Consider the following 25,739-nt stretch of genomic DNA (forward strand, 5'->3'; position numbering starts at 1 on the left):
CCCCTCCTCCTACCCATCCCATGGTCACTTGCTCTCGCACTGGCTTTCTCAGGCCTAAGTAGATTTTTAATCTATTTGCCACTTCTGATGTCTCCCCTATCCCTCGCTCTATATCTCAAGCTCTATGTGATCCTAACTGGATTTTTCCATGGACTCTGAAATGCAGGCTCTTCACTCCAATCACAAATGGGAACTTGTTCCCCTTTCTCCATGCCAAAATTGTTGGTTGTCGCTGGCTTTATTGTCATAAGTTTGACAGAAAAGGTAACCTAGATCGCTATAAAGGTTGCCTTGTTGCTTAGGGATTCTCTCAGCTTCCTGGTCTTGACTTTGATGATACCTTCAGTTCTGTTGTCAAACCTGATACGATTTGTACTGTTCTAATTATTGCGATGTCCAAGCATTAGCCAATTCATCAACTAGATATCAAAAATGGTTTCCTACATGGTTACCTATCTGAGGAAGTTTACATGAAACAACCTCATGGGTATGTCCATCCCTCCCTTCCTAATCATGTATGCCGACTTCTCAAAGCTCTTTATGGTCTCAAATAGACTCCCAAGCCAGGTACCAACGCTTTGCTGTTTTCATCACCTCTCTCGGTTTTACTAGAAGTCGGTCTGATTGTTCCTTATTTACTTATCACTCTGGTTTCGACCATATCTTCTTTCATTTTTATGTTGATGATATCATCCTCACCTCCTCCTCCTTCTCCACTCTCATCACTCACATTATCTCATGTCTCTCGTCTGAGTTTTCCATGTCCAAATTGGGTCCTATTTCCTTATTCATTGGCATCGATGCTTTTCGATCTGAGGAGAGTCTAATTTTATCTCAGGCTTCCTTTAATGACATCTTAGCTCGTGCTGACATGTCTTCTTGCAATCCGTGCAGTACCCTATCTGACACTAAATCTAAACTTTCTCCTCACGGCTCTCCTGTCTCTGATCCCACTCTCTACAGGAGTCTTGTTGGTGCCTTACAATATCTTACTTTCACTCGTCCTGACATTGCATATGTTGTACAGATCTCTCTTCATGTTTGCGTGAACCTCATCTTCTTGCTCTTAAACGTATCCTTCACTATCTTCAGGGTACTCTTTCTCATGATATGTTTATTCGACCTTCCTCCATTGATCACTTGGTCTCCTATTATGATGCAAACTGGACCGAGTGTCCTCATACTCGTTGGTCTACTTCTGGGTTTTGTGTTTATCTTGGCAATAATCTCGTCTTTTGGTCCTCTAAACGTCAACATGTTGTTTCTCACTCCTCAGCTGAGGATGAGTATTGTGGGATGGCTAATATGGTTGCTAAAGCTGCTTGGCTTTGTAATCTCCTTCTTGAGTAATCTTGTACGTTATCTAAAGCAACATTTATGTTTTACTAAATGTGAGTGCCATGTATTTATCTTCTGAACCATTAAAACACGAACGTATTGCTCGTGCCGTCGACTCACTAATTTGCAGATATATTTACAAAGGGTCTTCACCGGTTTAAATATTTGTAAATCTCATGCTCTAACTAGAGGGTGCCTTAGTTTATATTAGTTTATATATATTATGTATAGTGTAGGGACCAATTGTAACTTTATATTGTATAAATATATTCTGTAGTATATGTCTCAAATTGATGAGGCTTTTCCCACATTTAACAAAAGGAAAACTAAATTAACACCAAATTGCCCAAAATTAAACCATATATTATACTAAATTAATTCACAACAGTTCGACATCAATCAAATATTATCTCGCACTCGAATTCACAAAACTCACTTTCCGGGTACAAAGTTTGTAGCATATGACCATGCATTGTTTGCAACAGGGTCAGCAAGGTGGTCAGCGAGGTTCTCCAATGGTCCCTTTCCGGTAACAATGGCTTGAACAAAGAAGCCAAACATAGAGAACATGGCTAGTCTACCGTTCTTGAGCTCCTTCACTTTCAGCTCAGCAAATGCCTCTGGGTCATCAGCCAGACCCAATGGGTCGAAGCTACCACCAGGGTAAAGTGGGTCAACTACCTCACCAAGAGGTCCACCAGCAATTCTGTAACCTTCAACTGCACCCATCAAGATCACTTGGGTAGCCCAGATGGCTAAAATGCTTTGTGCATGGATCAAACTTGGGTTCCCCAAGTAGTCAAGACCACCCTCACTAAAGATCTGGGATCCAGCCTTGAACCATACAGCCTCACCAAACTTGACACCATTACGCGCCAAGAGTTCGGGGAAGACGCACCCAAGAGCTCCGAGCATGGCCCATCTGCTGTGGATGACCTCAAGCTCACGGTTCTTGGCGAATGTTTCAGGATCAGCAGAGAGCCCAGCAGTGTCCCAACCATAGTCACCGGGGAACTCACCGGTCAGGTAAGATGGGGCTTCGCCGGAGAATGGGCCAAGGTACTTAACACGGTCGGGGCCGTACCATGGACTTCCTGATGGTGCGACTTTCTTGACTGCTGTCTTCCTCATGGAAACCCTTCCATTTCCGGTGATTTCAGAACCAGATGGTGCTACTTTCACCGCCTGTCCGACGAAAGAAGAGGATAGTGCCATGGTGGAAGCTGCCATTTTTGTGAGATTTGTTTTGAAGATGTTTTGATGATATGATAGTATTATGAGTGATGAAGATGTGTGGATCTGGAACATAGATTTATAGGGTGGTTTTTGGGCCAAGTAGTTGATAAATGTTTATCTTGATGCAATTTTTAACTTCATTTTGATTGGCTACCAAGATTTTAGTTCTATCAGTGGGTCCATAATCTGCGTGGTTCCACTATTCGAGTTCTCTGGCCCACATGAGATATTTGAAGGGGTAGCGATATTCATGGCTCTGTCTTATTAAGCGAATATAATGGCTAGAAATCTCAGCCACTAGCTAGCATGTACAAACCGGTTTTTTTTTTGAACCGGACCGCTTCAGAAATCCGGTTCGGTTCTAGTAAACTTAGTCAAAACCAGTTTGGTTCCAAACCGGTCCAGCTTCAAAATAATTCAAACGTATGTAAACTCGTTAAAAAAAACCGGTTCAAAAAGGGTTCAAAACCGGTTTGACGGAAAAAAGGTTTTTTTCAATTTTTATTTTCTTTTTAGGTTAATAACTGAAAAATAGGAATTTTTTTTATTCTATTGCTTTTATTGTGTTTAAAAAAAAAGTTTCACACTAGGTTTTTTGGAAATGGGGGTGGAATGAATTGGGAATGCATAAGCCTTTTTTTTTTTTTTGGTAATACACAAATACACACGTCCATATATATGCCAAAAGGTTTTTATTATTATTATTTTTTATTTCTTGTTTAATCTTTTGATGTATTAAATTTTTTTTTTTTCGTTTTAGATTTGATGTTTGTGTATATATACAAAAACATAATGTATGCACAAAATTGTTCAACTTGAATCAACACATTTTTTGGAGCAATTTTCAACTTTTTTTTTTTTTTTTCATTTTTTTTGTTTTTTATATTGGAAATACATAATACAACTTCAAACATAAAAACACAAAACATCCAAATTGTCAAACTAATACATCTTCAAATATAAAACATTGATGTCGTCGTAGTCTTCATTCCAAGTCCGTAGTCATTGTATTTATTCGTCATCCGCCATGTCGTTGCGTAATTCTCTCTCATACTCGATCTCTTCTAGGGTGAGTGACACCGACATTCCCATCGCTACTTCTTCCTCATGTACTCGTACTTCGACATGCAACGATGTGCCTTCTAGTGCTTCAATGTCTTGTATCCTTTCCACGCCATCAAGGTAGTATTTCAAGCAAATGCACACTTCCACCGACAAATGGGTTAGTTTTGTTCTTCTTGGTGATATTACCCTGCCACTAACAGAAAAAGCCGATTCCGAAGCTACCATAGAAGCTTGGGAGCTTAGTAGATCACGGGCCATAGCGGCTAGAATTGGAAATTAGGTTTCCTTTCCTTTCCACCAAACCAAAATATCAAAATTTTCAAACTCTTGAATACTCATTTCACTACTAGAAAAATAGCCTTTTACGACGCGCGAACAACGACACACGCTGTTTTATGATACACAATAGTGTGTGCCCTAAAAATAATGTCGGCTCTCCAAAAATTAGAAGGATTTAGGGTACGCATTTTTGCGCGCCCTAAAATAAGTGTTACATTAAAAAAAAAACACGGAGGGCACATAACATAAAACGCGCGTCCACTAAGTATGTTGCTTTATATTTTTTAAATGAAACGCGGGTCACATTTTTTGGGGAAAACGAAATTCCAAAAAGTTTGAAAGGCCCGCCATGTTCCTACCTTCTTTCCACCGTTCTTCTCTCCCTTACTCAAAATACCCAAAAAAACCCTAATATACTCATCGCTCCTCTTTTCTCCCATAACAAACTCGCACCATCACCAAATCTCTGATCTCCCACCAGCAAAAGGTCTCCTACCGATGTCTCCACCTACTCTTTGCCCTCTCACTATTTCTCTCAATTAAAAACGCTAGATCTCTCAATCAGAGAACCATGGCTACTTCTCCTTTCTCCCACACCAGTTGGCAAAAAGTGAGGAGTCTCGAGCCTAGCAGTTGATATTCACACGCCCTCTTAAATTGAAGGAATCAGAACATTGTCGAAATCAATTCGTTAATCATCACTAGAGAAATCAGATACGCCATCTGGTTGATGAGTCAAGAGAAATCACATACGTCATCGCTTCAGCAATCATCCCTCCTTTTAACCGTAAGTTTTCAATCTTACACTTTACAAATATCATATAAACATCTCTCTCTTTCTCTCTCTCTCTCTCTCTCTCTCTCTCTCCTGCTATATCTTGATGAATTATCGCATACATATGGAGGAACTGCTTTCTGAAAGCCAGCTATCGGGAGAGTCAACAGGGTCAATTGGGCGTTCAAAAGGTGCTTCGATATCATCTTCCCGCCAGCAAATCTCTGTTAAAGTTGTCACAGAGTAATCCATTTGAGTTTGGGCATATATTTTTTGTTATTAATTTAGGTGGAGACTGTGTTCCATGATTTTGGTCATGCATTTCTTCAGCACACGCTAACAAGACAAGATGAAGGGCTTGTTGTTGGTATTCGTGGCATAGAGTGGGATGCTGTTGAGTTACCTTTCCAGTTCATGGAAAATTGGTGCTACCGTAGGTAGGTATATATATCTCCAATTTCAAGATGTTGTTCAACTGCTGCAGGAACGAGGTGAGGGTGGCTGATGAGAATTTGTGACAGGAACTATCCGATTGGGGATTCCAGCTCAAGTGGGGCAATTGGCGCATCAGATCCAACAGAATCAGAAGATAATGAGGCCTTTATTGCAATTCTCTTCTTTTGAATATGAAAAGATGCACTTTTTAGTCCTAATCTGGGATGTGAAAATGAAAGGAACCCCTATTTAGCCAACAAAACAAAGTAAAATTCAGTTACAACACTTACCCAAATATAGCATTCTACCTTTAATTTTTCTCATCAAGACAAAATTGAATCAGTTATGAAACCGACCACATAAAAGGCTGTTTTTCTAGAGTTGCAATGTTAGGAATAAAAGTCACAATGGTATGTGGTCGGTTTCATAACTGATTCAATTGTGATGAGTAAATAGGTTAGATTTCATATGGTTGTTTGTTCAGATTGGTATTCATCCTGATTTTCCTTCAATTATGCAACAACTATGCTGGAATTTGCTATGTTCCATACTCGGATTTTGAATTTATCGGAAAATTGAATAATTAATCTGGAAAAATACCATCTTTGAATGATTTTTTTGTCATCTGTAGATAAGGAATACAATCTTTGGGTAATTAGTTTATCTAGTCTACATGATTAAATTAATGGACATATAATTCTCTATTGATAGAACAAAAAACATTGCTTTGTAGTGAAGATAAGGAATACCATCTTTGGGTAATTAGTTTATCTATACTCGGATTATGAATTCAGCCCACCATCAGCAGGGGATTGCTGAGTTTTATGTGACCATAATGCCCTTTCGGTTTGTAGTGAAGATCCAAGCATGTAATTAATAACACCTCTAATTAATTAATTAATTAATCCCCTAAAACTAAATATGGTTAAATTAAACTGGTGGTAGGTGCCGGTGTACATAGGGGCACAAATGGTCAAATATGTTTTAATTATTAGTCTAATATCTTTTGATACTTATCAATAACAACAAAATAATGTAAAATCGTGTGAATACAATTCAAGGGTATAATGGTCTAGACAGAGATTATTTTTATTAAAGATATTTATTTATTAATCATTAGAGAAGAAGGAATTAATATGAAAGAATCACTTACTGCAAAAAAATCTTCAAATGTAAAATCAGCATAGCCTAAGCCCTGATTTTTATTTCACCATAGGTTGGTGAGCTGGTGGGAATAGCTTTGGGAGCAATTGTCATGCTTAATATTCTTATCGTTGTGTACGTTATGGTCAAAATAGTTCAGCAAGAACCTCTGTTAAAATGATATAGGCCACTAATTATTTAAAACTATCACTGGATCCTCATTATGGTCAAAATAGTTGGTCTGTTAAAAACTGTGACTATGAGCAATTCACCACTTCTAAATGGGTGCTTTGTAGTTTTCCTTTCTATAATTCAGGAAATAGGATCATATTTTACTCTTGCAGAAATACTTATGGTCTGTGAGCATTCTTCCAGATTGTAAGAACGTAATTTTCAACACAACAAAGGTAAAATTAAATCTATGTTTTCTTGTGTATTTAACTTCACAGGAGCTGAAACATGATCTAATTTTTTATATCTATTGGTTATGTTGAATATGGATAAAAGGTTGTGGCTCAGAAAAGTGTTGGTGATGCTTCTACATTTGTTGAGAGTGAATTTTCACTGTCAAATTCAAGTTGGATTTGGTATGTAGAAAAAGTGTGTGTTTAGAGTAAGGACCTCTTTTTCCTTGTTGGACTGTAATAGTAGACCAATATGATTCGTTTTATAAAACCCTTAGACAACTCACAGTTGGTTCTGCAATTGCATGGTCAGGTAAACATTCTAAACACATTTTCAATTTATTTTGTGATATTTAATTTCTCCCATATTCTTTTAAATTATATTATAATATGCTTATAAACACTACTTTCCTTTCATGTAGCCAAAAAATTGTCCCAAAGTTGACTGAGGTACTTTGGACAAAAATACAATGTTAGCTTACATCTTTATTAGTTAATATAATCAAATTTCTAATTTTAGGTGCTAACTGATACGCATCCGCAAGTTCAGTCTGCATGGCAGACAACACTCCAGCAGGTTTGACTATATTCTTATAGGTTGTGACATTCACATTCCCATAGTGATCTTGATAAAGTTGCTTCTATTTCCATGCTAAGTTGGCTTTTATTTGTAATATAGGAGGTCCAAAATCTTGCAAAGAAGGCTGCAGAAACTGTGGTGTTGGTAATTGATGATGAAGGGACTGAGTATTTGATATCAGAACTTCTCAAGTTGCTTCTATTTCCATGCTAAGTTAGATTTTATTTATCTTACTGTTTATTATCATTTTTTATATAAAATTTTATCATTTATATTATATATAATACATTATAGACTTTGCATCATAATTTGTTGAATGTTACAAGATGTAATTCAAAATTCAATTTCCTCATGTTGTTGCTGAAATGACAGCAATTGGTTTTGGCCTACCAAAGAATGCATTCACCGCTCTAATGAAGAATGTAAGTGTTTATTTTTCTTTTCTGTTTGGTGAAAATCATCAAATGACAATCTCATTATATATCTTAGGATCTTATCAGTTAATAAACTTGATCGTGGGTATGATCAAGCACAGGTTTACATTTATACCCCTGCTTTTATCTTTTATCTTTTGTGTTATATAATTATATTCCCCCCTTTTTTTTATCAGGTTAATTTGGTGGTTAATTATGATCTTCCTATAAGACATGATCATCAATCTCACTACAAGAAAAATACCCTTTTACTACGCGCAAAACACGACGCTCTTTGATTTATGTTACGCATTAGAGAGCGACATTAAAAAAGTGTGATCTCTTAAAAAAATTTAAGGATTTAGGTCGCGCATGACTGAGTGCCCTTAAATTAGTGTCTCATGTAAAAATATTAAAAACACGGAAGGCACTTGTGCGTCGTCTGTGAATGTCGTTTTATATATATATTTTTTAAGAAACACGCGTCTCGGAGGGAAAATGAAATCCCCAAATTTTTTAAACCCCCACCTTTTTCTCCCTCGTCTCCACCCCTCATCCACATCCACTACCTCCGATCCTCATTTCCTCTTCTAGCCTCAAACTACGGCGATGCACCTTCCTTCTCGAAGAATGCTTCATTTACCACCATCGTCCGATTATGTGAGCCCAAGGAATTGACCAAGACGAAGAAGATAATGGATCAATTGCTTCACATCATGTTTAAGGTTAAGGGTTTGAGTTAGTCCGCAACAGGTAATCGAATTTTGCCTAATATATATTTCTACTCTCAAACTGTTTATTTGTCCGATTGGATGCATATTTACTATTAAATTTAGGGATTTTCTTTTAAAACCCCCGCGCCTCTTCTTGTTTGTAGCTAAACAACCGTGAATTTTTCAAGAGTGATCGGAAGAGGAAAAATAGAAGATAGAAGAAAAAGAAGAAGAAGAAAAGAGAACAAACGGGATTTCTTGACCTGATGTGTTAATCCGTGATCAGGTCTTCTGAGCGAAGAGAAGATCCGAGGCTCAATTGAAGAAATATGAGCGCTTCTAGATTTATAAAGTGCATCACAGTCGGTGATGGCGCTGCCGGGAAGACTTGTCTCTTGATTTCCTACACCCGTAACACCTTCCCCACGGTAATCATCTCTTCATCAACCGCCTTCAGTTTCTGCCCAACTAAAGCACGGTTACACACTTATTTCTCTCCGGACGTTTCTGTGGCTTCCATGGGAACGGAGGAGGATGATATGAATGAGGCAACAACTTCATTCGCTACATGTTTGAACCCTAAATTGAAGGGATTATATATTGAAATTCGAATCTACAACTTCGAATTTCAGTCATCTCTCTTCTCTTCTACATCTCACCTGATTCTCTATTGAAATTTCTAGGGGTTTTAATTCAACCTACATCTTCATCTTAATCTTCTTTTCTGAAGTTAGGGCTTTTTTCTTAAGAACAACTAATTTTTTGCAGTAAGTAAACCTCTATTTTTTTGTTTCTCATTTCCTTAGACCTCTCCCCTTTTCATCTCATATCGAGACAAAATCAATTTCACTTTGGTGGCTTCGATTTCCTAGCACATATTATGTTATTATATGGATTTGTAGGAAATTAGAAATCATGTTAGAATGTTTGATGTTTTGTACGTTCATAAAAGTACATCTAAAACAAAAATCTTAGATTAAACAAAACTAAAGCATTTAATGAGATGTAATTACTAACTTTTGTTGGAGATGCAAATGCTAAATAAAGAAAACTGAAGCATTAAATGAGAACCTTTATAATTCGATTTCATTCAGATCTTCGATGATATTTAGGGCTAACAAAGAAAACTGAAGCATTTAATGAGATGTAATTACTAACTTTCGTTCAAGGTAACCCCTGTTATGAATACATGTAAGAATTTATTTATCTTTTTCGCTCACCACTTGCTATCCATGTGCTGCTCTCTCATAGTTGATATCTAACAACAAAGACCTGATCAGTCTAGTTTGCTTGTTTTTTTTTTTCTTTTTCTTATAATTCTTGAATACGTGCAGATTTTTTAAGACTTCTAGTTTTGTTTTTTGTTCAGTGATATTGGTGATGAGGCAAGTTTATCAGCACTATGGGAGAGATATCAAAGTGTCTCTGAAAAGGTATTGTGATATCAAAGCATAAACTATTTATGGATTAAAATGGGAAAATAACTTATATGGGTAAGAAAGTTTTAAAAACTTTTAAAAAAGACTATCAAAGTATTGTTTGTATAAAAAACACCAACCAAGTTTACCATTTTGTCAAATCTAACAGGTTGGTAACCTGCATCTGTCGGTCAAAAAAAATTACCTGATCATTTTAAAAACTGAAATTATAAATGACATGGCATCCTTTTTTAGTCTTACGTGGATTAATTGCAAGGGAAGATCCATTTTCTCAGCGTTCTTTCTCAAAATCAGGAGGGAGTCAACACAGAACCCTCTCTAGGGTTAGTTTCTGCTCCTATATACAATTATTTTTGTTTAAATTGACTGATTTTAACAGTTGACGAATCTGCTCCTGCTTTGGGCTAATCACACATACGTCTTTTTTATGACCAAATTGCCCCTGTATATAGTTTTTTTTGTTACAATTGACTGATTTTACCAGTCAATTAAGGTGTTGTTTAGAAACTGTTAGTATCCAAGACCATTTACATGCTCGTGCACAAAGACGAATTTGCCCTTGATTGTGACCAAACTGCCCCTGTATACATATTTTTTATTACTAAAAACACCCCCTGTCCTAGAAAAATATGACACTTCTATACAAAAGCTAATACCAATTTCTCACTACAAATCAACTAATAAGAAAAGAAGTGGGCCAACTCTCTAAAATGACCAAAATTTGAATTGCAGTGTCACAAATTGACAATTTTTTAAAGCTATAATGAAATAATGCTTTGTTTTGTAAAATATAAAAAATCCGTTTGTTGTTGTGTGCAACTAATCCACAAACATTTACATAATTCTCGTTAGTGTACTTTGCAAAGTGGTGCTGAAGTAATTTGGGCAACAAAAGTACATATAACTATATTAATATTCTCTAAATAATCATATATAATGAAATAATGGTTTGTTTTGTAAAATATACAACCCATACTGTATTTTTGATAAAAAAAATAATGATTTTAAGAGATTTTGTCCGAAATGCCCTTATATACTCTTTTTTTGGTAAAAAATTAATGATGTAATAGTTTTTGACTAAAATGCCCGTATATACTATTTAACAGGTTTGACCCCATCTGAATTATGATTCAGCTTAAAATTGAATGCCATTTTGACAATTTTATTGCTTTTAAGACTATTTACTGCTGAAAATATGTCAAATTTGTTACATTTTGCTGCTATAAATAGTCAAAAAATAACTAAAAGTCTACAAAGATTCAAGGTAACAGTAAATAATACTGGCATTTCCAGCAGCAAATCTTCAATTGCAGGGACTAAACTTTGTCATTTTTAGCAGCAAACTTTATCAACCAACAGAAAGAGGTTAATAAAGAATCTAAATGGCATTCCATTGTAACAGCATCAAAACTCGAACTGCACTCAAAACCCTCCAAAACAGCCCCTACACTCAATTGTAACAGCCCCTCTGTTGTGATTCCTTAAACTGTGACCAAATTGCCCCTCTGTTGTGATTCCTTTAGATTCAAGGTAACATTGTTTTAAATGAAAAGATCATTTCATAACTTATTTACATAAATTCTTTCTTAGCTTGTTTACATAAATTCTTTTTCTGTCAATTCCTTTCAAGACAAAAAGAAAGAAAGCAGGAACTTATAGCCATGCAAGTAATTTCATTATTTTTCTCATTAACGATTGTACTTCCTTTGCTCTTTCTTGCATAATAATAAACAGATTTAAAGAGGAGTGGAGCCATATGACCACCTGATGCCCCCAAATCAATTTATTTGAGCTGGATTTGAACGATTTACAGGGAGAAGAAGAAAATCAATTGTCAAGAGGAGAGGAGATGTATGACCACCCACCTGATGCCCTAAATCGATTTATAATATGTATTTTTCATTTAATGTTGAGTAGATGTGCAACACACTACCTAAATATGCCAACTAATCATTACTTTTGCCAACTCAGCCGTTCACCTGGAGATCCGGTTACCACCGGGTCATATTTGAACAAAAGATAAACTTCGTTCGTATTTTTTGTACGACGCCTATAGTTAAATGGTATTTTTGAACAACTAAAACTTCAATGGTTTTTTTTGAACGTTTTTGAAACTTTCTTACCCTTATAAGTCATTTTCTCGATTAAAATTGAACTTTTTTCATACATTACCTAACATTGACTTGTCTTAATTTGCAGGCAGAAATACAAAAGGCTTTTCATATATTTCTTAAAGAATTTTTTGTAATATACAAGAATTGGGAGCCATTAGATTTAGATAATTCCATAGAACCTTTCATTGATTCAAGGGATCCTCTTTCTGAAAAAAAAGATTGCAGTGGCATCAGAAGGCAGTCATATCAGTGATGGAAACTGGTGGTCTTAATTGGTTAGTAGGTAAGGTATGCATCTTCAGATTTACTTTCTGTTGAGAACTAAACACATTTGAATATCTGAGAACTAAACACACTTGAATATTTATAAATGATGCATACATCCAAAGGGATAATAGCAATGTTTCTAATGGCGTCAAATAGACCTGATTGTGACCACTAATGGTTCATCAGGTTTGTTGATTTTTATTTTATTTTATTTGAAGTGCATTATCTGGTTTAATATGAAATGATTCATGTTGAAATTGGTTTCTTTTGTTACTCCCTAATACTTGATATCTTATTTTTCGCATGCAGGTGCTAACAAATATGGTGTCATTATCATTGTTGTTGTTGTTGTTGTTGGATACGGATATGTTTGGTGGAAGGTAAATATAAGCTCATATATTAATATTATTACTTTTTACAGTTAACTTGTACATAGTTTTTCTTCAACTAACAGAAATGGTATCATTAACAGGGTTGGAAACTTCCTGATATGATGTTTGCTACAAAATGAAGTTTATCTGATGCCACATATGCTTTAGCTAAATAGATTGACACTGTTTACTCATCACTTGCAGTAAGTTATTTAAAAACTTTGTTATCTTTTTGTTATTAATTTCGGTTGTTTATTATGTTGTTTAGGCTACTAAGAGACATTTATCTACAAGGATTGACCGTGTTGATAGTAGTTTAGATGAGGTTGCAGAAATTACTGCTACTAAAAAAGAGGAGGTACGACAAGATAAAGGTTGTTCTAGATGTTTAATCTATACATAATGTGGTTTACACCCTGGTGTGGTTCTTTTCCATTTTGTCTTGTGACTTTGATATTGTTTTCTGAGTTGGATATGTGGTCTGATAAATTATTTTTACATGAGAGTAGGCTGAGTAGGGTTGAATTGAAATAGGTACTGAATATTACCGTTTGACATGCGATTTTTTCTAGCTTAATGAGATATTTATAACAAATAATTTTGAATTTTTGTTGTCTTTTGTAGGGAAATCCATCAAGTTCATCAAGGCCAGCTCTTGAATTACCACAGAGGGTAAACTTCTAATCTTATACAAATACAATGATTTGCTAAATTCAAGAAATAGCAATGCACTTTTATTTATTACTTTTATTAAAACATCCTAGTTTAATTTGTTTCCATTATAGGATCGTATGTTTAATTTATTACTTTTATTAAAACATCCTAGTTTAATTTCTAGCTTAATGAGACATTTATTACTTTTAGCAGAGATCGATATATCTATATATATATATATATATATATATATATATATATATATATATATGAGCTTTTTGCTTTCAAACATTGTTGGGGAAGAAGGTTGAAACTTGCTCTTTATGAAGGTAATTTTTTTTTCTTAATGCATTATCCTCTATATTCTTGATATTTTCCCACTTTTTAAATCTTTTATCAAATTCTCACTTTTGGATACAGTGCTTGATGAGAGAATGTGTGACCTAAATCTTTTATCAAATTCTCACTTTTGGAGGTGGCCATAAGAAAAGGTAAGCAAAGGGTAATTTGTTATAGTTCAGGTTGACAAGGTGCTGTATTTTTCACATAATTGACAAGGAGCTGTTGTATCTATTCAGACTAGACTTAGAGCAATGGTTGCAAGAGATGAGTTCAGCAGAAAAAGAAACAAGGCTGCAACTATAGTTAAGGTACTATGGATGAATTATGTTTGTAAAGTATTTAAGAAAATGACTATAAACAAGGGTGAATTTGTACAAATTAGTTAGCTACTTGCAGGTTGATCTTGAATAAGCAAAGGGGCAATGAATTGTATTTTTTGTATCTAATTCGTTTTTAAATTTTTGTTACAACTTCTATTGATTTGTTTTATCTTTCTATGGAATGATTATTTGTATGACATTAAATTTATGCAATGGATTCTATTTTTTGTATATGATATTTTATTTTCTATTATGAAACATTAAATACAAATTTATTTTGAAAATAAGTAAATCTATAAATAATATTTTTTTTAACATTTAAAATTATGATACGCAAAAATGTGTGTCATCTTCATTTATGACATGGCCTTTCTTGACAGGGGCTTTCTTGATATGCATTGCGTGTCATTAACACGCGCGTTGTAATGTTACGACACGCGAATGCGTGTCGTCTTCCTTTATGACAGGGCCTTCCTTGATACGCATTGCGTGTCGTAAACGCACGTCGTAATTGCGCGTCGTAAATAAGCGTCGTAAATGCGCGTCGTCTATAGACGACGCACAAAAGTGCATCGTCTCTCTTTATGATAGGGCCTTCCTTGACGCGCATTTGCGCGTCGTCTGAGCCTTTTATGACGCGCAATGAGCGTCATAAAAGGCTATTTTTCTTGTAGTGTCTCAACCTGACCATGAAGTGTAGTTGCACTGAATCGGAAGAGCAGGGTGATTATGGGAGATGTTAAGTAGTTATAGGTCTTTAGATGCTTTCCCTTTGGGTAGGAAATGTTTTTAAGACATGATCATCATTCTCTACCCCTGCTTTCCCTCTGGTGTTTATCTCCACATAAAACCCTAAAATGTGGATGTGCTAAAACTGAAGAAATTAGAAGACACATACTGGATTTTAGCAAGTCGGGTAAGTTTAAAAATATCTTAATACGATATTGATTAGATTACACAACATGTAGTGTAGAAAATATCATGAATATTTATGATCAATATTCAACTTTTGAAAATGTATCCAGTTTGATGTTTATCTATTTGACATTTTTTTGACAGAAAATGAGAATACCAGAGAAGATGAACCACAAATTTACATTGAAATGATCAATGGAATTATCAAATCCCTTCAGGTATCATCTCATATCACTTGCTTATGAAATTTATTCATCTATACTTGAAAAGATATATTGATTTTTGTGTTGTTTCCAGGCTATCCTTGATGCAGTTCTCAGCACAACAATTATGATTTTATGATGTTAGGCTAAACTATAAAGCAATCATTCTTTGTTTTAGGAAACGTTTCAGAGCTTCTTTAGGCAGCTTAATGATGAGTTATTGAAACAAAAAGGTGCCCCTTTATAGCAATGTAGTATTAGGTTATATAGATAGGGAAAACCTCTTAATAACAACGTACAATTAGATCCCCTTAATATCAATGTATTACAATTTTATGACATGATGTTATTGAATGAAATTGATTGTGTAATGGATTGTATTTTTTGTATATGGTATTTTTATTTTCTATTATGAGACATGAAATGCAAATTTAATTTGAAAATTAGTAAATCTATAAATAATTTTTTTTTTTTAAAAAAATAAAAATTATGATACGCAAAAATGTGTGTCATCTTCATTTATGACATGGCCTTTCTTGACAGTGGCTTTAATGATACGCATTGCGTGTCATAAATGCATGTCGTCTATAGACGACACGCAAAAGCGCGTCGTCTCTCGTTATGACAGGGCCTTCCTTGACGCGCATGCGTGTCGTTTGAGCGTTTTACGACGCGCAATGAGCGTCGTAAAAGGCCTTTTTTCTAGTAGTGTTTGAGACAAGAAATCGGAACCAATGTACCTTCCGAGCTCGCTACTTGGCGCGTTAGACCGAGCTCGTTTGGAATTTTCATTCCTCAAGGTATTATAAAGCCTAATGGTTTCGTTATTTTAGTGAGAAGTGGATCCGGATGCCCCCATATTTTGCATCATGTCATGAATGTTTGTTGAACCATATTTTGTTAAATAAACTTCAAATAAATTTTGAAAAACTTTGTTAAATTTTGAAACTTCCTTTGATGCATAATCAATGTCATCATCCAATAAACCCAAATCGTAACAAATATTTTCAATTAAAGTCTCAACCCCCCCCCCCCCCCCCAACATTTAGAGTTGGATTCAAAGTGGCGGAACAAGTAATAATGGGAGGCATTTCTTGAAAATATTTTTTTAACTTTGCTTTCATCGGTTTCATCATATTAGCAAACATTGTGCTCCTCATTTCAAACTCATTTATTTTCGCACACATTAAAAAAATTTGGTTTAAAACTAAACAACTTGTAGGATAATAAACCCCCGATAAAAAAGTAGTTGCTTTTTTTAAAAACATCAAGCATGTCTGTAACAAGTTTGATAGTATCCCAACTTGATTCCGGATAAGCCGTAACCTTATTACGGTCCGCAAGGTTGTCATGTAACATTTTTAAAGTATGTTTTTGACATAAGACACATTTAAACATTTTGCAAGTGGAGTCCCATCGGGTATTATTTTCCCAATTCAGACCTAAAAAGAGGGCATTCGCATCGACACAAAATTGCATATAATTATGATATCGAGCGTTACTAGAACTAAAAATATCTTTTAGCATGTCTTTGAAACCATCTTTTATAGTTTCAATGTGAGTTAGTCCATCTTGCACAACCAAATTAATCATATGTGCAACACATCGACTATGAAAAAAAACACCATCACAAATTGGTTTATATTTTAGTTTTAGTTGTCCAACCGCGACGGTGTTGTTTGAAGCATTATCAAAAGATATAGAAAAAATCTTTCCTTCAAGTTTATAAGTTTTGATCACACAATCTAAAATTTTAAATAAATTTCTACCGGTGTGCGGGTACTCAAACAATTCAAACGTAATCGTATGCTTTATCATTACCCAATTAGTTGGATTAATCCAATGAGCGGTAACACAAAGGTATGCATCCGGTGAACCGTCAGGAGCCGTCCAAACATCACAAGTTAAATTCACACCGGTTTCTAAAGATTAAAATCCTAAAATCAATTCATTTTTTGCAAGTTTCCACATTTCAATACAATCGCGTCTAATAGAAGTACGACTCACATGGCAATATCGTGGTTGGAGAGTATCTTGGATGAGTGAAGTCAATCGTTTGTTGTTGAAGTGGTCAAAAGGCAAGCATTCTTGAATCACGAACTTCGCCATCCTATCCCGAACTTTAGCCATATCGTAACTCCACAATGTTGCATCATTCGCCATTCTTGTTTGAATATGTCCCGACCCAAATTTCACCGTGGGGCATCTTTTGGTCATATGATTTTTCAATGTCGAATTCCCATCTTCATTAAAAGAAAGCACCACATTTCTTGCATTGCGCTTTTTTATACCGTTCGGCATTACACACAAATCGTAGTTGCACAAAATAGTCGGATTTCTATTTGTTTCTTTGATGCTAACAACGGTAAGAGTGTTTGATGAATCTCGAACACCAACGGAAGCCGAATCCATTGTTTGAATTAAGAGTGGTTTTTGAACTAAGAGAGGTTTGCGGTTTTTGAACTAAGAGAGGTTTTTTGAGGTTTGGTTAAGGTAAAGTTGAGACCTAAAAATGTAATACATATATATACTATAAGGAATGGTTAATATGGTAAAAAAGAAGCAAAAATCGAGTCTTGAACAGCCTCAAACGACTATATAGCCATTAGGAAAAGACAAAAAAACGGTAACACTACAAAAACTGGTTCACCAACGGCACTTTCGAAATCTGGTTCAAAATTGGTTCATCACACCGGTTCAGAATAAACCAGTTCCAAACCGGTCTCCAGGGTAAAACATGCGAACTGGTAACATCCGGTGGTTCGGTTCACTATGGGTTCGGTTCTTATGTGAACCGGTTCAAGGCTAAACCGGTTTCCGGTTCACCAACCGGTTCGGTTCCTAAACCAGTTTTTTTGCCCACGCCTACCACTAGCTAGTCTAGGTGGGCTTTTAGTATGGGGGTTTTCATGAGGAATAGGTTGAAAGGAGTGTTGGCACCTCACCGCCGTCATCTGTTACCATTTCATAAGGAGTGGTAGCATTCCTAACACATTAGATTTTTTTTTTTGATTTTTTTTTGAACTTAAATAAATTATATTTTTATAAAACACAAACAATTCAATATTAATCAAGAAACTAACTACATTTTATAGATAAATTTACCTTATTTAAACAAGGATTAATAGAAAGGTCAAATAAAATTTAAATGGTTAACGACATGCTTAAAATTTTACAAATATATTGATTTTGTAACGACACAATTTTCTACTCTATCAAGGTAAAGAAACATTTATGTTAATAATAAAGTGACACTTTAATATATATCTTCAAATAATTATTAAAAATAAATAATACTATAAAAAATTACCAATACTATCTAGAAACAAAAACCACTCACAGCACGGAATTTACAAAACAACCATCCAACTTCCTTATTTTTTTGAAAGAGCTTTTCCGATCTCCATTTCCATTTCCTTTTTTTCTTAAAATTACTTCTTACATGTTCCAATTTGCTATTATCATTTCGTAAGTTTGTGAAAGTAGACTATTCCACAAAACTACTCCTCCAATTGTGTGAAACACGAAGCAAAAGCGAGACCTTTGAGCTTTTTCTTGAAAATAATCCTTGTTTGAGATGGAGACGACACCATTGATGGGAGAAATGAAGGTTCTAGAGAACGATTGTAAGAGGAAGATTATTGTATCCACAGGCCAACATCCAACAAATCTCTTTCTCTTTCTTCTCGCTATGGTGTTGACGAGCCATGGCTGGCGACTTCCTTGGCGCAAGCCAGGGGGCGGCCTTCAGCGCCCTTGGCGACCGGTGGCGACCTCCATAGCGAGGCCTACTCCCTAAAGCCTTATAACACACCATTTATTGACCAAGTTTACCCAACAATGCATCCCAATTCATTAGATTTGTCTTATCATTATACTTTTTATACAATTTCACCATTTTTCTATAATATATTAAAATTCTATAGAAATATTGTGAGAATCCTAGATGTTTTTATCTCTCTTTCAGACTTAAAAGTCAGTATGCGTTCAATAAGTACGTGGCCAACTCCGGACCTAGCTTTTGCGAACGTGGGACGTTCACTTCGGATAGCCTCGAAATGAGTACCTCTTACTTTAAAAATTCATAACTTTGGCATACGAGCTCCGTTTTTGACATTCACTTTCATTTAGAATCCGTTTGCTAATTTTGATTTTTATTTTTAAATTTATATTTTTTAACAGGCCGGGACAGGAAAAGCCCGTTAAAAATTCATAACTTCTTCATCCGACGTTCGTTTTCGTATGACTTTTTACCATTAAACTACTATCGACGAGATTTTCGATTCTCATTTACATTGTGTTGGATAAAAATCGCTCGATCTATAATTCGAACTACGGGCTGCACAATGTTATGCCAAATCTTAGAAAATTCATAACTTCCTCATACGAAGCTAGATTTGGACGTTCTTTTTTATTCACGCTCTTGGTTTAACGTATACTACGATTTTCATTTAGATTGCTAAGGCTAAAAAACACTTTATCGTAAACTCACTTTTTACGTCACCCAATGTCGTGTCGGTTTTGTCGCGAAACTTCGACATGTCATAACTTCTTCGTGATCAGGGCCGGTCCTGAAAAATGAAATATTCTTGGAGCCCCAAGACAAGCAAGAAAAAATGACCCTTATCTTTATTATAATTTTGTAATTTTAAATAAAAATATATAATGAAAAAAATTAGGCCCTGTGCAGCTGCCCACTTTGCCCCCTTCTAAGCCCCCCATGTTCAGGATAACTCGGATTTCGGCGTTCTTTATATTTCTGGAGTCCTTGTCACGACCACTACAACTTTCTTCATAGATATCGGGTTTATATAACATTTTATTTTTGACGCTTATTTTTATTTTTAATTAATTATATCATTATAAACAAGTATATAATCACATAAAATCACGTAATTCACATAATACTCAAGTAATTCATCTTTATTACATTAAAATAGGTTACAATGGTTGACCTTGACTATTACATCATCATACTAATGTGAAACAACCTAAAATACGACCCAAAATTTTTTTTTTTTGTTAAAATAATACTAAAGATATCAACCATCATAATATATCATGAAATCGTACGTCATAAATCCCCAAAAAGTTATAATAGATATGTCATGACAAAAGAGTTGTATCAACATACCATAGTATCTAAAATAAACTCCCAGGACAAAAGCTGAAACTGTGGTGTGTGCAATGTCATCATCCCGAGCTCTTTCCTTTGCTTGCGGAAATACCTGAAACCAAAACTGAAACTGTAAGCACAAAGCTTAATGAGCTCCCCCAAACTACCACATACCATACAATAGCATATAAAACACATACTGGGCCTTGCCCACTGCATCGGACCGAAGTCCGGAAATTGCATCGGACCGAAGTCCAGAACTAACCAGGGCCTTGCCCTCTGCATCGGACCGAAGTCCGGAACTACATCAGACCGAAGTCCGGAAACTAACCAGGGCCTCGTCCTCTGCATCGGACCGAAGTCCAGAACTAACTGCATCGGACTGAAGTCCGGAACTGACTGCATCGGACCGAAGTCTGAAATTGTCTGAACATAACATATCATAAGCATCTCAACCAGTATGAACACATAAACTGCATATCACATCAGACCGAAGTCCGAAACACATAACACAAATACATGCTTGAATCACAAAGACATCAAGCATTCTAAGTACTGCAACGGACGGAGGTCCGAAACTTCTGCTAACTAAACGGGCTGGCATTGTGGTCGTAGACCCGTTCCTACTGGAAGGAAAACTCACCTCGTAATGCTGGCTGCTGAGATGCTAACTCTAAAAGTGACTGACCGCTGCTCCGGAACTGTCTGGCTACAAATCCCGAAAACACTAGATTAGTTACTTGCATATACCCTCAGGGTAAGATGACTATTTTGCCCCTGGTCAAAGTCAACTTCTAGTTGACCGGACTCACCGACTATGGGCGCAGAACCGCCGAGTCCCTCCTTTACTAACTCTGACTTTAACTCACAGAGTCCCTTTCCCACTCACTGACTCTCTCTGAACTCGCAGGTCGAAGAAAAATGGGGACTCACGACTCGTCTCGTCAAGTCTGAAGAACAACTCGGCGAGTCCTGTTGTGCAGATTCCAAACAAACGAATTCTAAACCATTCCAGAGCATCTGACTTGAAGATCTGAGCCCCTGGAACTATCTGAACACGTAAAGTTGCTAACTTTACATGCAACTAAGAAGGAATGAAGTTATTTCACTCAAACACTACTTTTCTTGGGAAAACTCATCCGACTCGCCGAGTTGTATGAACAACTCGTCGAGTCTAAGGTGATCTTCATCGGACTCGCAGAGTTGCTCATCAAACTCATCGAGTCTACGACTATCTTCATATGACTCGCCGAGTCACACATGCGACCCGCCGAGTCCATTCAGTCCCTTTTTCCATACAGACCTGATTTGGGCCATGCAGCGGCTCCAAATCACAGATCCAAGATTCTAGGGCATGCTTATCACGTAAATTTGCAAACTTTACGTGCATGCATGGCTTTAAAGGCTTCAAATGCCAACCCTAAGCTCTTAATGGGGTTCCAAGCTCAAGAGGGACCTCAATCACTACCATAATCGAAACTTTACTCTTCTAGAATGCAATGAGAGTCCAGATCTGATGTTTCCATAAAAGGGGAAGTCCATCTCTCAAGTTTGAACCATAAGAGGCTCCAAAGAGGGCATAACAAGCATATATGAGGTTATAATGGGGGAATGCACAAGGTCATAACTTCATTACCTGAATGAAAAACAGATGTAAGCTAACTCCTGGATCTTCCTTCCCTTCTATGGACCTTCCTTCCTTCCCAAAGCTTCCAAGCTATCACAAATACCCTCAAACTCAACAATGGGGCTAGGGTTTACAAGGGAAATGTTATGAGAGTGATAGAGGCGAGGTTGGGGGCGCATAAGTGTGTTTAAATAGGGTGAAAACCCTTAAAATTAGGGCTTCATCCAGACAGGCGGACTCGCCGAGTCCAACGTATGGACTCGTCGAGTAGCCATCTCAAACGCGTGATCGTCCCGTCTCTACTTGACGAGTCAGGCTATAGACTCGTCGAGTACCCCTTCAAAAATGAAAATACTTTATTTGAATTACATACCAGAAATGGGGCGTTACAACTCTCCCCCACTTATCTTAGACTTTGTCCTCGAAGTCTGCTGCTGCTGCTGCTGAAAATAACTCTGGGTAATGCTCCCTCATCTCCTACTCGGACTCCCACGTCCACTCTGAACCCTTTCGGTGCTGCCACAACACCTTCACTAGCTGAACCACCTTGTTCCTCAAGGTATTCGTCTTCCGATCTAAGATCGCAACTGGTCTCTTGATATAATTCAGGCTGCTATCAACCTGAATATCCTCCAAGGGTATAACTGCTGACTTGTCCACCAAACACTTTCGCAACTGGGAAACATGGAAAGTGTTGTGGATCTGGCTAAGCTCTGCCGGAAGATCCAACCGATAAGCAACCCGACCCACCCGGACCAAAACCCTAAAAGGGCCAATGAACCTGGGACCCAGCTTGCCCCTCTTCCGAAACCTGATAACACCCTTCCAAGGTGATACCTTCAGGAGGACCATATCGCCCACCTGAAACTCCAAGTCCGAACGCCTCCTGTCGGTGTAACTCTTCTGCCTACTCTGTGCAGTCTGCAGTCTACTACGAACCTACTGGATCAACTCTGTGGTCTTGAGCACCATTTCAGTGCTCCCAATGACTCACTGACCAACCTCGCCCCAACAAATCGGGGTCCTGCACTTCCTTCCGTATAGCATCTCGAAAGGAGGACGTTCAATACTAGCATGGTAACTATTGTTATACCGAAATTCCGCTAGTGGGAGATACGTATCCCAACTACCACCGAAGTCTAGAACACATGCCCGGAGCATGTCCTCGAGAGTCTGAATCGTCCTCTCACTCTGCCCGTCCGTCTGGGGGTGGAAGGCGGTGCTAAAATGAAGACGAGTCCCCATCTCGTCATGAAACTGCTTCCAAAATCTGGAAGTAAAACGGACGTCTCGGTCTGACACTACCGAAACAGGCACTCTGTGCTGTGCTACTACCTCGCGCACATAGATGTGGGCTAGCTTCTCAGCCGATATGCTCTCCTGGATCGGTATAAAATGTGCGCTCTTGGTCAGCCGATCCATTATGACCCAAATCGAATCCACTCCCCATGCGGTCCTGGGAAGCTTGGTGACAAAATCTATGGTAATGTCCTCCCATTTCCATATGGGAATATCTAACGGCTGCATCTTGCCGTGGGGTCTCTGGTGCTCTGCCTTGACCTTCCTGCAGGTCAGGCATCTCTCCACATACCAGGCGACATCCCACTTCATGCAGGGCCACTGATGTGTGTAAAACCCACTAGTTTTAAACCTACTTTTAATTATCAAATAACACACAAAAGGCAGTGAACCTATCAATTGTGGTATAGTTCAAGCAAGTAGGGTATCGAACATAGGGAACGGCAAATTAAATACTAAAACCTAATTTATCTAATTTAACTAATAAGTAGGGGTTTTCTCTAGTTTTACAAGACTAGAAACTTACTAATTATTACTAACTTAAACTAGAAAACAAAGACTTGACTAGATTCAATAACAGAGAAGTACTTCTATTTAGTTCAACTTAATTGATCCTATGGTTGATTTCAAGGTAAAAGTGCAATGGATTAATTCTTTTGCTAGTTACCGATTCAATTGATTAATTCCGTATTCACTTCATTAATCCTTAGCAAATAAATCAATTTAAACAATGGCCAGTTGTCTATTTCAATTAAATTTACTAGATATAATATTCGGGTTAAGTTAGACTTGCAATAGCTAATTAATTTATCTTTTAATTAACTTCTTGTTTAATGGTCATCTCACAAGCTTGCACATAAATTTACTTGATTTTCTTATTAATCCTAGTTTCATGTTCATTACACTAGACATATGACAAAAAGTGTTCACTAAGCATATGAGATTGATAGCTAATAGATGTTCATGCTAATTAATTATCTCCCTATTAACAGAAAATCAATTATCATTCATACACAAGGTTCTTTAGCAAGCTAAAATAACTAAATTAACCATTATAGAATTAATCCTACCAAGAATCAAACCATATTACCAATTTCGTATCCCCAAATAGAAGTTTAAAGAATTTAGCTCATAACTAAGGTAATTAACAGCAAACAAATAAGTTCAAGTTGCTTAATCATGTTGACAAAACAAAAGAAACAAATAGAATGGTGGAATTATGCCTTAATTACTCCCGGAATTGGATTCTAGCTTCCTTGGTCGACTTCTAGGGTTCTTCTGGTTTCTTATTCGCAGCTAAGCACTTCTGAATCGTCCCAGAACTTCTTGCTCTCGATCTGTGGAATTATCTTTAAATAAGCGGTTCGACTCGTCGAGTCAAGTGGTGACTCGTCGAGTCCCTCTCACATTCTACGTATTGCGATAACTATCTGGGATCCCGAGTCATTATCCTTCTGATTCCTCGACCGGACTCGTCGAGTAGATATATGACTCGACGAGTAGAAGCTTCTTTTTCAGTGTTTTCCTTCTTCATTCCACTCTCAATCTTCTAACCGCTTCTCTTGTTCCTTTTACTTCCGAGCTTCATCTTTGGACTGAAAACCATAATTTAACACTTTTAAGTACCTTTTGTCCATAATATGCGATAATTTAGCCAATATATGAATAAAAAACTATACTAAATACACACTAAATATGCACATATCAAAATACCCCACACTTGTCTTTTGCTTGCCCCCAAGCAAAACTGAATTTTAATCATATTAGAATTATGTATAACAACTCCAATCTAACCCAGCCATTATGCCAAGACCGCAACGCATGTATTTGTGTCTAAAATTTTTCCTAAAGAACCCCCCATATTCCAAATACTCACAATCCTCATAAACATTCACCCACTCACCCCGAACTATGCTCATTTTATGCAACCCTCCGAATCCATCCGCAGAAAACCTCTTTACCCTCAAGGTATTTTTAATCGAGCAACCCAAGCATACATATTCTAGAAAATTACAATTTTTCGATACCACTATGGAATTCTTTGAATTCTTCACTTCTTTGAACATTTCATCTTTGATATCTTTGAATTCACCAACTTGTACTAGCTTTTGGTATCTTCAACTTTTTTTTGATTTTTGGAATTTTGATCTTTGAACTTCATACTTAACTTTGATGCTCCAAAATTCTTATAACTTTTCTTGTAATTTTTTCTCTCTTTTTTTTTCATGTATTTCTCACTTTTTTTTTCACTCAAATCCCTACATGCTTAAGCAGGGGCGCTCAATCTCAACCTTTATTGGCTAATGATAAAAATTTTCCTGGATACATTTCAGGTTTAGGCTGCTAAACATATTGCATCCCTCAGGCCGAGCAAGGTCGTGTTTTTGTCTCATGATTTCACTGGAATAAGGAAGCCACAAATGCACTAGAACGTATATAGGCTCAACAAAACATTTGGGTCTTCATGTAATTATTAACACAATCTAACATGGAATCCTAATTTTTACCAAAATTTTCTAATTAAATCCTAAATAATACTTTTGGTATGCAAAATTTTTTAAAATTGACTATTATGTAACCAACCCCCTACCCCACACTTATGTAATGCAATGCCCTCATTGCATATGATGCATGATAAAGAACAATAAAAATAAGAAGAGAATTAGAACAAACTCCCTGGGATAGCAGTCG

At 36.5% G+C, this 25,739-nt stretch overlaps 1 protein-coding gene across 1 annotated transcript; it reads right to left on the reverse strand.

The window, feature by feature from the left end:
• Window positions 1–1,680: 1,680 nt before the first annotated feature.
• Window positions 1,681–2,639, reverse strand: LOC145101468 (chlorophyll a-b binding protein 3C, chloroplastic-like). Its single transcript, XM_079038670.1, has one exon. It carries the CDS (start codon window positions 2,566–2,568, stop codon window positions 1,771–1,773), a length of 798 nt encoding a protein of 265 aa, XP_078894796.1. The 5' UTR covers window positions 2,569–2,639; the 3' UTR covers window positions 1,681–1,770.
• Between the last annotated feature and the right edge of the window lie 23,100 nt (window positions 2,640–25,739).

Source organism: Lactuca serriola, chromosome 4 (genome assembly GCF_051521515.1).
Source record: "Lactuca serriola cultivar US96UC23 chromosome 4, Lser_US96UC23_V15, whole genome shotgun sequence".
Lineage (NCBI taxonomy): Eukaryota > Viridiplantae > Streptophyta > Magnoliopsida > Asterales > Asteraceae > Lactuca > Lactuca serriola.